The sequence below is a fragment of the Carassius gibelio genome, chromosome B1 (genome assembly GCF_023724105.1).
Source record: "Carassius gibelio isolate Cgi1373 ecotype wild population from Czech Republic chromosome B1, carGib1.2-hapl.c, whole genome shotgun sequence".
In the NCBI taxonomy this organism is placed as follows: Eukaryota; Metazoa; Chordata; class Actinopteri; order Cypriniformes; family Cyprinidae; genus Carassius; species Carassius gibelio.
This window is the reverse complement of record NC_068396.1, coordinates 20,049,262-20,063,147: the sequence shown is the minus strand read 5'-3', so window position 1 is coordinate 20,063,147 and position 13,886 is coordinate 20,049,262. Positions and strand designations below refer to the sequence as shown.

Genomic DNA, 13,886 nt, shown 5'->3' with positions numbered 1-13,886 from the left:
GCTCTAGAAATAGTTTTCCAGTCAATATGCGTCAGACTGACTGCCATTGACTACACAACATTTGCCCACAATTTTGCAACAGTTTTCAGTCGGGATGAGTCTAATTGCTGAAAGTCAGAGCCGGTCTGCAGATATTGGGAAGTCAGAGAAGAAAATTGTGAAAAGTGTAGACTATGATGAGCAAAGACTTGTGCATCTCTTAACAATGAGGTGTTTGCTTCTGTTATGGAGACCAAGGACATTTATAGAAATACCAGTCAATTTTGACTTTGTGGGGATACTGTTGGTGCCCCATAAATCATATGGGGTAAGTTTAGGATTAGGGTAAGGGGATACAGTTTATACAGCATAACAATTATTAGTCTATGGAATGTCTCTATAATGATAGGAAAACCAGTGTGGGTAGTATTTTAAAAACACGGATACTGTCAATTTGAGCCCTTAGACATTTATGATCAATATTCAGACACAAAAACCCTTTTCAAAACACAAAGACAAAGTCTAATTTCTTGAATGATGCAGGGTCTTTTGACAGGAGCAGAATAAGGCACTAATTGAAAGAGTTTTAGCAGGTCAATCAAACACTTTTCTAGATGCCTTTCTCCCGAAACATGGCCGTGCACGTGGAAGCGCTCCAAGGTCCAACTGACAAATCAGAAGTCCTGGGAAAAAGGCGACAGGGGAAGAGCTCAGTGCTGTGATTTTTGTTCAGTGTCTCTTCTTCCCTTTCTCCCTCCCCATCCTGAGGCCTCAATGGTCATGCTCAACTGCCTCAACAGAGAGACACTCTTTTTTGGCCCTTTTCATTCGTCTGTGCCCCTCTTTGCCTCTTCCCAGCCATTTGCCCTCTTTCAGCCCCTCTCGCCCACCTCTCAACCCATAACACCCCCCGAACGTTTTCTCTTCCCCCGAGTCGCTCTTGGTTTCTCTCTTTCGCCCGCCCTCACCCCCTCTGTGTGACTGGGCTTCCTTTTTTGATTGCTGACCCCTCCTTGTGTTATTATTCAGCTCCACCATTGTATGACATGTTTCTTTTCTACGGCGCCTACAAAGGGAGCATTTGATCAGAGGGTTACGGTGCGCGGGTCGCAGAAATGCAACTACACGGTGGTAACCTTTGTTTGGGACGGCAATGGTGGGTTGACCTCATCTCTTCTAAAGTGAAAGACCCAAGCTATTCAAAGGCCCAGTCTCACTTGCTGAGCACATTCAATCGAGACCGGCCTGTCACAGATATTGCTTCACAGTTATCTGAGGCTCAGGCCTCTTTTTCTGGGAGTTCGACTGCTGGGCCAAAAACATAACAACAGCTATACGGTCCTGGAAGTATACCTCTTGAATAGACCCGATCATGCCCTTGAGGTTTCTCTCAGGCTGCTGTTGTTGTCAACTGAATAAGCCTGACTCTGAAAGAAACTGGCTCCCAATTTGGCCGACTTGTTTCTGGAGGCCTTTGACTTTAACCCACACTTGTCGTGCTCGTGTTCTTGATGCGCCCACACACATACAGCGTGATCTATGAGAGAAGGAGAATTCGACCTGTCAGCTAATGATCGCTGACTCCTTCAAAGCAAATTTGGCGTAGAAGCGCATCTCAAAGGAGTCGAATCAATCACGGGCCGAATTTCGAGTTCCCACAAAAGGTGTTAGGGGAGTCAATGAATCACACAACCCGAGACCCTGCTGATCAATACTTTTACATGGATTTAATACACGCTCTCAAAATAAATATTTTCATTTTGAAGTATCTTACAATCTTCCAATATAAAATATATAGTCATGTACAAACGATAAAGATGCTTTTTTGATAATATCACTACACATCATGCAATCATCATGGAATGTGTATCTGCATATGCTTGGGATCATCAGTAGGTAGCTGCCATGTTCACTCTCAGAATAAAGCATGCAAAATTGTACAACAGCTTGTGACCAGGGCAGAAATCCTTATAGGGATAACTTTGTACCTTACCTACTTTTAAAGGTGCGTATTAGTGCATTTGAGCAGTAATGTGTACCCCTAAGCTATGTCATATACATTTAAATCGTCATCATGCATTTGCCGGTTGATTAATCACAGTACACAAAGACAATTGTTTTGTATTAATATTATGTTAGGTTTTCAGAAATGTTTTTTAGATATGCAAATGAGGCATATCCAATGAAATCCAATTATTTGCATTCATCGAACAGAAGCCAAGTAAAAAATTCTTGTTTCATTTTAGAGGGGATTTTTTTTTTTATCACTCCACAAATCAGAAAATACTATCAACATCCAAACATATATCTATTTTATCCATATTTTATGCATTTTAAACATATATTTTGCGTATAAATCAGGCGAATGGTGTATGAACAGACTCTTTTGTAAAAACTTTCAAGTTTTCAAGGAATACAAGTATGAGGTTTGGTGTATGAAAGTGGAAAAAAAATCAGCTTTAAAGATATGTGTTGTTATTGACATCTACAGACGCAAATGGATAAACTGTAATAAAATTAACACTTAAATGTGAATGGTTTGTGATTTTTATTTTTATTTTACTACTAGTCTAATAAAACATGTTATGGACCCAAAACAGCCCATAAAAAAAAAACAATGTTTTTGCCTGTAGTGTCTTAAGGGTTCTGCCCCAGTGACTAGCTGTTGTACCCCAGAAGATAGAATTTTTGCACATTTTCTGAGTGTTTGTGTGTCGTGTGTTCTGTTGTCTTGCTTCATTCCCAGAGATGTGTTGCTCATTATTACAAGGCTGACAGTGTCCTCTGTTCAGTCAACAGTTCAGTAATTGTCCTGCGATTCATCTCAGATCTGAGCCTGTACAGACGCCTTCACGATGTCCAGTAACTCTGGATGCACATAGTTAAACTCGGATTAAGATAGCACTCCGGTGTAAGATACGATTCTGTCCTCAATTCATGCTTGTGCGCTGATGGTGCTTAGTCCTCTTGTTTGGGGGATATGGGATTAAATCAAAAGGCTTCTGTTCTGTTAACAGGTGTCCTCGAGGAAGACGTTTCATGAAATGGGCCTCTCGCTGATGCTGCCGGGTCTGTGTGGCTTTCCTGGGTCGACCCTTGCGTGTAAAAGCCATGTACCAGCCTTTGTACTTGGCGTTCTGCAGAGCCGTGTAGTTATTTTCCAGAACAATCTCTGTGAATATGCAGTCCCTTCCACGGCCCTTCCTCTGGCAACAAAAAGAGACAGACAGCGGAGGACTGAAATGACAAACTCAGAAATCTACCGTTCTAGCCTGAGAGATTTATGTGGCTCAATTTTGTTCTTAGGGCATGATGGGTTTACCTGTGATATCATTAGTGCCGTTCGAACCAATTTAGTTGTCTATATTTCTCAAAGTATGATTTCAACAACATAATTTTGAAGAATAATTAAACATAAACACACCAGATGTTTAATTACTTGAACTCACCCGTCCAATAAGCTTGCCTCTCTTGTTCATGCAAATGTAGTATCCGGTTTTCGCACCTCTGATTCGAACCCTGCTTCCAAACGTGTCGGTTTCCACAACAAGTTTAGCTGGAATTATTAAAGCATTGCAAAGTCTGTTAATTTTTCCACTTTCATGTGATACGTACAAATGAATGATGCTTTTGAATGCATATTGGAGAGTTTTGAGATTTACATTGTTGTAAAGTAGTCTGCGGGGAAAAAGCCAATATTTAGTCGAGATGTGCGTAAAGAGTAAGAGTAACAAAGAAGGGTATAAACCGATGACGCTGACCTCACCTCTCTTCATAAACGGACTCATATGTTGAGTTGTAAAGCTATGAAAATTCCTCATAAAATGACCCTCCAAAAAAGTGGGCAAAGTGGATGGACTGCACGAGTGGAAAGATGGCTAGACACGCAGAAATACTTCGGTGACAGGAATTAGTTCCCAGCGGATGGGATTCTAACCACTGTTTTGTTTGGAGAAGAAGTAGCGCAGCTCACTTAACAGGTGCCTTACTGTATAGCTTTAAAATTACATTGAGTTCAAATTAAAATAAGACTGACTTTTCATTGCCTATTTGCAGCGTCAATGCACACTATGAATCATATGTCAACCGTCCATTTAGCAAAGAAAAAAATGCACATGTAATCTTGGAGCGAATAGCTCTCGACAAGTGATTGAAACTTCAGCTCATCATCTTGCCTCACGCGTAATATAGGAACATTTGCAATAACCATATTTGTTTAGGAAGAGATGAAAGATGAAAACTAATGATGTTAGGAAAGGTTACAAAATTGCACGTCATATTTCTGTCCTACAACTCTTTATTATATGGAGAACTATTCAGGAAATGTTAAGACGGCTGAGGTAAGATGAGTACTGATGTGTTTTCCAGAACCAAAACGGGTTTCTCTTGAGATTCCCAAGCTCAACAATATAGAATCCATTTCAAACTATGCAGGTTACTTTTTGGGATTGACATTTACTGGATTTTCTGAAGCAGTACCTTCAACTGAAATGTCTTGTCCTGTTGTTTCAAGCTGACAAAGTAAAATAATGCAGGAAAGTGTGTTTGCAAAGACCGTGACTTGCCATGAATATCTCCATCCTCGCCATTGGCGTTGACCCTCTTATTGCCCAGCACTTGTACATGTTTACCACTCGTCCGGCTATAGAGCTGATAAGTCCTTGTTAATCGCCGGCTCGTCCTGTCCGACAGGCGACTCTGCTCCGTTACATGGTGCTTAAAATTTGGTACAGAGACTGACTGCATCGTCATCTATAAAAATGGGACAGAAGAACATACAGATGTGTGGTGATGTATATAAGAACAACACTTTTTTAGGGACAATAAAGGTGATACTGTTTCTCATCAGATTCAAATCATTCTTTTTTGCAGCAATGGTTGGCAATCTGAGGGCAAGTGCCCCATCCACACTCTGAATGACATGCCAATGAGGGGTCGGCCAACACTGATCTTTCACCCCGTCTCTTTGGGCCCGTTCTCATAACAATTTTCTTTTGTAAGTCAGCTATGCGCCGTGCCCACATGTTAGAGCCATTACCTTTAAAGTGAGGGGGTTACGTCTTTTCAAGATGTTTGACAATTTGCCAATGACTCTATTAATAATGAGTTGTTTGCACGGTTATAACACATTTACTGCACACATATAACATCACAAGATTAATGGGAGTAACATTTTTATTGCTTACTATGTGTCCTGCTTATATTTGACTGGAAAATATTTGAATGGGAAGACTGAGTAGTGTTGTAACATGTTACTATTATTGCACTATTCCTATAATTATATACAGAATTTGATACATTATTATTAAATTATTCCTAAACTGTAAAAATTATTGTCAGGCTAAAAAAAAAAAGTGTCACTCTTAAAGTTATCACTCCACTGTCCTATTTTGTTGATTTTCATACACTGAAAAGTCTTGTCACAATCCCCCTTCTCTGGTCAGACATGATATTTATATTTTTGACATGAAAATAAAAAGTTGTGGAAGTTACAGGGCTGTATAAAATTAAAGAAAACAGTCTGCTGGTTCAGATTAAATCAGTTCTGTATTTTAACATCCACTAACACTATCTCTAAATGTATAAACCAGATCTAAACATTTGACTTTCTTTATTTCATCCTTCCTTCCTTTTTTTTTTTTTTTTTAAGAGACACTTACAAAATCTTCAATCTTCTGAGAGGGTTAGTTGTCGTGTTTGATGGTGATTTCACCAATTAACTCATTTCTAATTGGTTAAGCCGATATTACACTACATAACATAGTCCCATCAGTTTACCTATTATCTAAAGATGCTTGTTTGCAAACACAAAATGCAGTAGACTTACCTGAGTGTAAAAACACAGAGTCATAAATTGAAGTAATCTGAAAAAAAAAAAAAAAAAACAATATTACGGAATTCGATTTTTTTAAAAGCATAAAAATAACTATTCAGCACAAGTCTATATTAAGTGTACTTACAGGTAACCTAACCTCGATGATTTCAGCCTCATTGTGAGATTTTCAAGCCCTTTCTGATAATTATCCGAAACAACAAGTTCTTCATTAATTCCTCTGTGCGTGTATATTGTGTGAAGATGTTCGGTCCATCGGACTTTTTGCAAAAATCACAATAAACTGAGTGACAGGATACTGATATCACAGTGATTTATTCATCCGCTGAGTCCATGTCAAATTAATCCGTCACGTAACTTTCAAGTTCAAGCACATTACAGTGACTGTTCTCAAACGTAAATCATGATCGATGTCCGATTACAGGCGAAGATACGAAAAATAAAACCTTAAGAGAGAACATCCGGCAGCGTGCGCACACCCGTCTAGAGACTTTGCATTATGTTTCCTCACGCTATCTCCAGCGCTTATGTAAATGTCAGTGGAAGAGTCTGAAGTCACATGTAGGTTGATAATCTGTGATGTTTCCCTGGCGAGAGGCTGAGAGCAGAAGCCTCTCTGTGTCTCTCTCTCCACTTTCAAACTCCCGATGTCAAACCCACTCTTCACGTGCAGTCTGACTCCCGTTACCTCCACAGAAGCGTCATCCCACCCCTCTGCATTTAAACACCTTCACTGAGGGTGACAGACATTTCGTTAAACCTGAACAGTACTAGAAAAGCTTATAAAGTTAAAGATACACTCACACAACTGACTGAATTTAACCCCGTATTTTAGTTACAACGGTTTTAACAATAAAACAAACTTTTAGGCTACCTGTTTTTGCATGTGTGTGTATACACACACACACACAAACACACACATGCAGGCCACTATCAATAGAATGGAACTTTATTTTACACTTTAAAACTGTTTAATCCCAAGATAATTTAATGTTTGAATAATGGACTGAAAAGAGTTGATGCATTTTTAAGTTTGTCATAATGCAAACAGCACACACAACTATTTAAGACATATTTTATGTTATTTAAATATCTAAATGGTCTATTGTTAATGTAGGCTATTATAAAGTTCGCTCTTTTTCATTGGTCTTATCATGAAATCAAACCTAGAGCCCAATTTAATTAAATTATTAATTCACATTAAAAACTGTATTAAATGAAAGTATTAAATGAAACAAAGTAAAACTTTTCCCTCAGTATTTCCAGAGTAATACAAATATTAATGCTACTTAAATTGCCATTTGTTTCCAGTTGCAATTCAAGCAAGAAATAAAACATACTTTTACTTTTTTGAAACTTTATTAGAAAAGCCAAAGCTATTTTTATTAAGCTATCCAAGCTAAATAAAGCTATCCAACTATTCAAGAGTGATTAAAAGTGTTAAATAAAAAAAGGAATCACAGCCTACAAAAACCTACAAAAATATAACAAAAATTAAAATTATTGAAAATATGCATTATATATATATATATATATATATATATATATATATATATATATATATATATATATATATATATATATATATATATATATATATATATATATAATTATTATTATTATTATTTATTTTATTTTTTTTGCCAATATAGCCTTTAGTTAATGTTACCCGCATAACATTCTGAGATCATGACAGACTTAATTCTCATCAAGTACTGGTTTAAGTACAGCTCTCAACCAGCCCAAACAAAATAAATATATAACCCAACCCCTAATAGGAATTTTTGTTTAAAAAAAACTCCCAAAAGAAAAAGAGGAAAATTGCTAATATTCTGATATCCACTCCAGAACATATGCAGCAACATTAAACTATTCCCTGACTGCCTGTAAGATTTTGCCTCAATGTGCCTTTGTGGTGACCCCAGTTTTTTTTTTTTTTTTTTTATTCACACAATGCATGTGCAAGTAATATATGCTCCACAAGAGTTCTTTACATATAATGGCTAGTTATGTACTGTCAAATACTCCTAACAGCTTAGTTAACTGTGATACATTAGATCCACCAGAATACAAAGCATCTAGACTGTACAGATACATGCATTACATGTAGCGTATATTTCTGCTTGATAATGTAATCTGTCGATTTCATATCATTATACCAGCTGTATGCAATAAAATTGGCATGTATAATTCAATACTGATCTGTCACAAAGCTTTAAAGGTGCTGGAGGATCAATGGACTGGAATCCAAAGGTGTATCTCAATTGCATATTGAGATGTTTTCATCTGCTAGTGGGAATTTTTTTCTTCACATTCTCTTCTCTAGCCTTCAATATGCTGCAATGACCATAGAACGGATCACTGCAAATACCACCAATTTCAAACTGAGACTGTAATTCCCATGCATGATTCAAAACCCCCCAAAAAAAAAAATTTCACACCTTTGAGCACACATAGGAGCGACAAACCAGCTGCTAAGCAGCATAGAAAGTGTCATTATCGGTATTGGTTTAATTCCATCCCGTAAATCACTCATATCAGTCTGTGTGCTGGCTTAGAGGGTGAGAATGTACCTGACTGATTAGATCCAGAGGGAGATGGCCACGGGTGATTTTGCCACCTGGAATGATTCAGTGCAATAGTTAGTCAGGTCCTCTCTCAGATATTACACTTAATTTGTGTGTTGGAAACGTTTGTTCAGGTCGTGTCTTGGATTTTAATGTGTTTCTGCAATAAAAATATGTTGAGTTCATGAGCACTGACAGTGCTCATTTGAGAAACTTTTGGAGCAGCTCTTTGGTGCAGATTTACAAACTTCACTGAACTCAGGGCAAAATGACTCAAGTTACAAATGTCCTTACTGATTTGCATTGAATTTATTGATAACATTTTACAACAAGGTCTCATTGACTACATTAGTTATTGACAACATAACACACATGTAGCAAATCATGTAGTCAGTTTTACTGGACATAACTGCCTCCTTCTTATTGTTAAACTCGAATCCATAATTTGTATATATAACAGAACACAGTCCTTTATTTGACCCATATCTTTTAAACACCATCTACAACAATGTTATACATTCACGGTTAGGAGCTTATTTTCTTTTTTGTTCCCCCTCACTCTAACTCTGTGTGGTCAAACAGCCAAAATAATGCAGCAGTGGTTAACCAAGAGTCATGCTTTTGTCGAGTCTGAGGAAACCCAAGGGTGCATTTTAATATCACAGCCATGTTTTAATCCAAACTTGTTTTCTTCCCATAGACTTTCTGTATATCCAGAGTTGTATTACCCTTCTTGCTCTTCCAAACATTGTCCCTGTCCTTCTAAATAGCCACAGGAAAATAAAAGTGAGAGACAGGGTGAAACAAGAACTCTGGCACAGGGATCTCTAGTTATTCTTAGAGGAAGAAGGGAATGAGTAAATGTCTGAAACAGCTAATATGAGCCCACTCCATTAAGTAAAGTATTATTCACTCCAGTTGATGCCAAGCACAAAAATACACATGCCTGTGAGACAGGGAGAGTGGTGGAAAGGTAGACACCATGGAGGAAAATAAAACGGAATGTGCCTGAAAGTGGAAACAAAGTTGGCAGTAGATCACAGGTGCCATCCAGTAATACCAATCACTATATACGCTTGTGGATGATACATGCTGTCAGAGACTGTTCTAAATGCTGGATTCAGCTGTGATTGTACTGCTGCTGCCTGGATAGCAGACATGTGTTAATGGTTTTAGCACAAGCAAATCAAAGTTCTGTGACCAATAAACGTTTATGTTTGTTACACGTTTTGTTCATCATGATAACTAGGTTTTGAAGCCTAAACACAATTGCCAAAATTAAAAAGCTTTAAAAAAAATGCCATAAACAAACTACTTTAACTCTGTCAGTCTTTATCTAAAAATATAGTTTGAGTAAGATTAGTTTTCAAGAGCACGATTATTAACATTATGTTAAAGTGCCTAGTGGGAAGATGAGTTTATCTGTTTAGTGTGAACATGTTTATTGTCTCCGACAAGCTCTGTAGTCCTATTTAACCACTTATCAACCACATTTTTCAAGACAAGTAAAAGCCTTTTTAAAAAATCACAAGTAAGGTATTAGTGATGTATTGTGCCACAGAATAAAGTTTGAAAGTATAAAGTTTATGTATATGAGTTTGTTCACCATATGCTTTATTTTGAGCATTTAACCAAAAACCCATTCAGAAAACGTACTCGGTTGCTGACGTAACCTTGGTATTTCCCTTAGATACAGAATGAGTACTGCCGTCATAAGTCGTTTAGGTTAATACACTACGGGAAAAGTCATTTTCTCTGATTTCTGAAGCCTTTTTCAATCAAGCACTGAAACTGCACAACCATTGGTTCGTGAAAACGGCAGGGCATAGGGCTAAATATCTCGGGGTGTTCGCACTTTGTGGTGAAATCTGTGTGTTTCGCATCTGCACTAATTAGCTTGTGGGCGTCTCCGTTAATTGTCATCAGCAACAGCTGCCACTCATTACTCATCCACTATATATTGGGTTGTCTCCCGTCTTGTGTTTGTGAGATCATTGTTACATGTTTGATGTGGTTACCCTGTTCGTCTGGCTTTAGTGTTGTATGCGTCTGTGTTTTCCCCAGAACCTCATCCACTCTCCGCACGTTCACTCAGCCATGGACACTGACTTTCGGCTCCATTCCCCGCAGTTCCTGTGCCATCTTCTCCTGCTGCCTACATGCCGTCATCATCAGAATTTCTCACCTCCTCACCACCACCACGGAGTGTCGTCATCTCATCATCATTGTTTGTTTGAGTAATCATAATCCTCTCTTCTCATTAAATCTGTTAACTCGCATCTGCTTCCAGACTTTCCTTTATTCACCATCACATAACGATCTCACCACCATGGAAGCAGCGAGCACCAACACCCTCACGGATTTTATGCATCACAGTGGTCAACGCATGGATCAGCAGCTGGAGAGCATCTCTTACACCGGACGCGCTATCCGAGTGCTGGTGGCACAGGTGTCCGAGATCACCCAGAGGATCCATCAACTCAAATCTCCCACTGCGCCCATCGCACCTCCTGCGCCGTCCGTCCCCCGGGAGATTCCCCAGGACCACTTCTTCCAGGACCACTTCCGGCGCCGGAGAACTATGCGGGTGAGCCAGCGTTTTGCAGAACTTTCCTAACCAAGTGTTCTATGCATTTTGCCCTAAAGCCCCGCACCTTCGCTACTGAAGAGTCTAAAGTAGCGTTTACGCTCACATTACTGTCGGGCAAGGCTGCCTTATGGGGGACGGCGGTGTGGGAAAATCAACACCCGTGTTGTGCCTTGTTCCACGCCCTCTCCAAGGAAATAAGGAGAATTTTTGACCGGGCCGCGACCGGCAGGGAAGCCGCCCATTGTCTCTTGGAACTCTGACAAGGTTCTTCCTCCGTCACCAATTACTCCATCGAGTTCCGCACCCTGGCGGCTGCATGCCAGTGGAACGAGGCGGAGCAGTGGGATAGATTCCTGCATGGGTTATCCGACCGTGTTCAGCAGATCTACCTCCTCGAGCTGCCCCCCACTCTCAACGGACTCATTGAACTGGTTTTACAGGTTGACGCAAGGATTAATTGCCTGGGCCGCCAACCCAATCCTTCTAGATCTACCATCTCTCCTGTTATTGGGCACTTGAGTCGAGAGAACATGGTCGGTTCTGTCGATGATCATGAGCCCATGCAGGTGGGTAGAGCTCGGCTGTCCCGGAGGGAGAGGGAACGGCGGAGGTCCCAAGGACTGTGTTTGTACTGTGGAGGCTCTGCTCATAACATCAACTCATGCCCAGTAAAAAGTAAATTAGTAAATTAGATAGTAAATTTGAGGCTACTATCGGGTGGGATCTCCGCTGAGAAGTCCTCACCTACATCATCGACCCTTCTTCTGGTGAAACTGCGTTGGAAGAATCAACATCACGAGTGTCACGCCTTCTGGACTCTGGAGCCAAAGGTAACTTCATTGATTCTTCACTTGCACATCACTTGAACATTCCTGTTCTTCCTGTGTCTCTCCCCATCCATGTCACCGCACTCAACGGCCAGGAACTGCCTCACGTCACAAACCATACAGAACCCATCACACTGATCACATCTGGAAACCATCAAGAAATCATATCCTTTTTTCTCATGAACTCCCCTGTTGCTCCCATTGTTTTAGGTCACCCCTGGTTATCCAAACATAATCCACGAGTGGAATGGGGTTCTAACACTGCCACATTGTGGAGTGAAAGATGTCATGAGTCTTGTCTGGTTTCTGCTTGTTCTGTTGTTCCTGTTTCTGTCTTTCAGAACGAGAACATGGTTTTGCCAAACGTGGCCGTTGAGTTTCTGGACTTGAAGGAAGTGTTCAGTAAGTCCCATGCTGCTTCTCTCCCTCCGCATCGTCCCTACGACTGTGCAATAGACTTGGTGTCAGGTAAGTCTCCGCCTAAGGGCAAGTTATACTCTCTTTCTATTCCTGAGAGGGAGGCCAAGGAGAAATACATTTCTGATTCCTTAGCCTCTGGGTTCATCCATCCATCCTTCCTCTTCTCCAGCGGGGGCAGGGTTCTTTTTTGTGTGTAAGAAGGATGGTTCTCTGCTACCTTGCATTGATTACCGAGAGCTGAACAACATTACTATTAAGAATACTTATCCTTTACCACTCATGTCTTCAGCTTTCGAGAGGTTGCAGGGAGCATCTATATTCACAAAATTGGATTTACGTAATGCTTATCATTTGGTACGCATCAGGAAGGGGGATGAATGCAAAACCGCCTTTAATACCCCTAGAGGGCACTTTGAGTACTTGTTGATGCCGTTCGGGCTCTCCAATTCGCCCAGGGTTTTCCAAGCACTCATGAATGATGTGTTGAGAGATATGGTAGATCAGTTTATATATGTTTACCTGGATGACATACTGATTCTTTTCTTAATCTCTCCAGGAACACGTTCAACGCATCAGACGAGTGCTCCAGAGGTTACTTGAGAATGGGCTTTTTGTCAAGGCGGAGAAATGCGTATTCCATGCACAGTCTGTTCCCTTCCTAGGGTATATCGTCTCGTCCGAGGGAATACGTATGGATCCTGATAAGGTTAAGGCTGTGATAGATTGGCCATCTCCAGATTCCCGTAAGACCCTACAGCGGTTTCTGGGGTTCGCCAATTTCTATCGACGTTTCATACGTAATTTCAGCCAACTAGCCTCACCTCTGACAGCCTTGACCTCTCCCAGTACTCCGCTCAGGTGGTCGGACGCAGCTGAGGCTGCGTTCACTAACCTCAAGAACCGCTTCGTTTCGGCTCCCATCCTTGTGGCCCCTGATCCCACACAGCAGTTCATGGTGGAGGTTGACACGACAGAGGTTGGGGTAGGAGCAGTGTTGTCCCAACGTGCTGCTTCAGACGATAAGGTACATCCTTGCACGTTTTTCTCACATCGACTATCTCCTGCCGAACGTAATTATGACATTGGCAATAGAGAGTTGTTGGCGGTCAAATTTGCATTAAAGGAATGGCGTCACTGGTTGGAGGGTTCAGGGGTTCCCTCTATTGTTTGGACCGATCACAATAACTTAGAATACATTAGAACTGTCAAAAGACTCAATTCCAGGCACGCTCTGTGGGCACTTTTTTTTCTCGGTCATTTTGAATTTACCCTATCGTATCGCCCGGGTTCCAAAAATGTCAAACCCGATTCTTTGTCACTTCTTTTTGATCCCTCCGCCCGCCCGGTGACTCCCAAGTGTATTTTGTCTGAGTAATTAGTTGTCTCAGCACTCGAATGGGGGTAACACCTCCGTCCGGTTGCCCACCGAACCATTTATTTGTGCCGGAGGAGTTAAGGTCCGAAGTTGTTCAGTGGGGTCATTGTTCTAATGTGGCTTGTCACCCAGGGATAAGTAGAACTAATGGGTTGGTTAGACAGTGATTCTGGTGGCGATTCTGGTGGATTCTGGTGTTTTATGCTCGTATTAATCCGCCTACTCCGGTATCTGGTGGACTGGGAAGGTTACGGTCCAGAGGAGAGGAGTTGGGTACCTGCTAGGGACATATTGG

The 13,886-nt window shown here is 40.6% G+C and overlaps 1 protein-coding gene across 1 annotated transcript; it reads right to left on the bottom strand.

The window, feature by feature from the left end:
* Window positions 1-1,638: 1,638 nt before the first annotated feature.
* Window positions 1,639-6,132, bottom strand: fgf8b (fibroblast growth factor 8b). The gene is made up of 5 exons (XM_052546414.1): window positions 5,940-6,132; window positions 5,807-5,843; window positions 4,545-4,731; window positions 3,429-3,535; window positions 1,639-3,185 (listed from the first exon to the last, which is right to left on the bottom strand). Exons 1-5 carry the CDS (start codon window positions 5,969-5,971, stop codon window positions 2,910-2,912), a joined length of 639 nt encoding a protein of 212 aa, XP_052402374.1. The 5' UTR covers window positions 5,972-6,132; the 3' UTR covers window positions 1,639-2,909.
* Between the last annotated feature and the right edge of the window lie 7,754 nt (window positions 6,133-13,886).

Excerpts from the sequence above, each read along its gene's own strand:
- fgf8b (XM_052546414.1), bottom strand. The coding sequence starts at position 5,971 with ATGAGGCTGAAATCATCGAGGTTAGGTTACCT. Across the intron at positions 4,732-5,806 it reads CTCTGTGTTTTTACACTCAG|ATGACGATGCAGTCAGTCTC; the intron begins GTAAGTCTACTG and ends CCATTTTTATAG. Across the intron at positions 3,536-4,544 it reads CGAGGATGGAGATATTCATG|CTAAACTTGTTGTGGAAACC; the intron begins GCAAGTCACGGT and ends TAATAATTCCAG.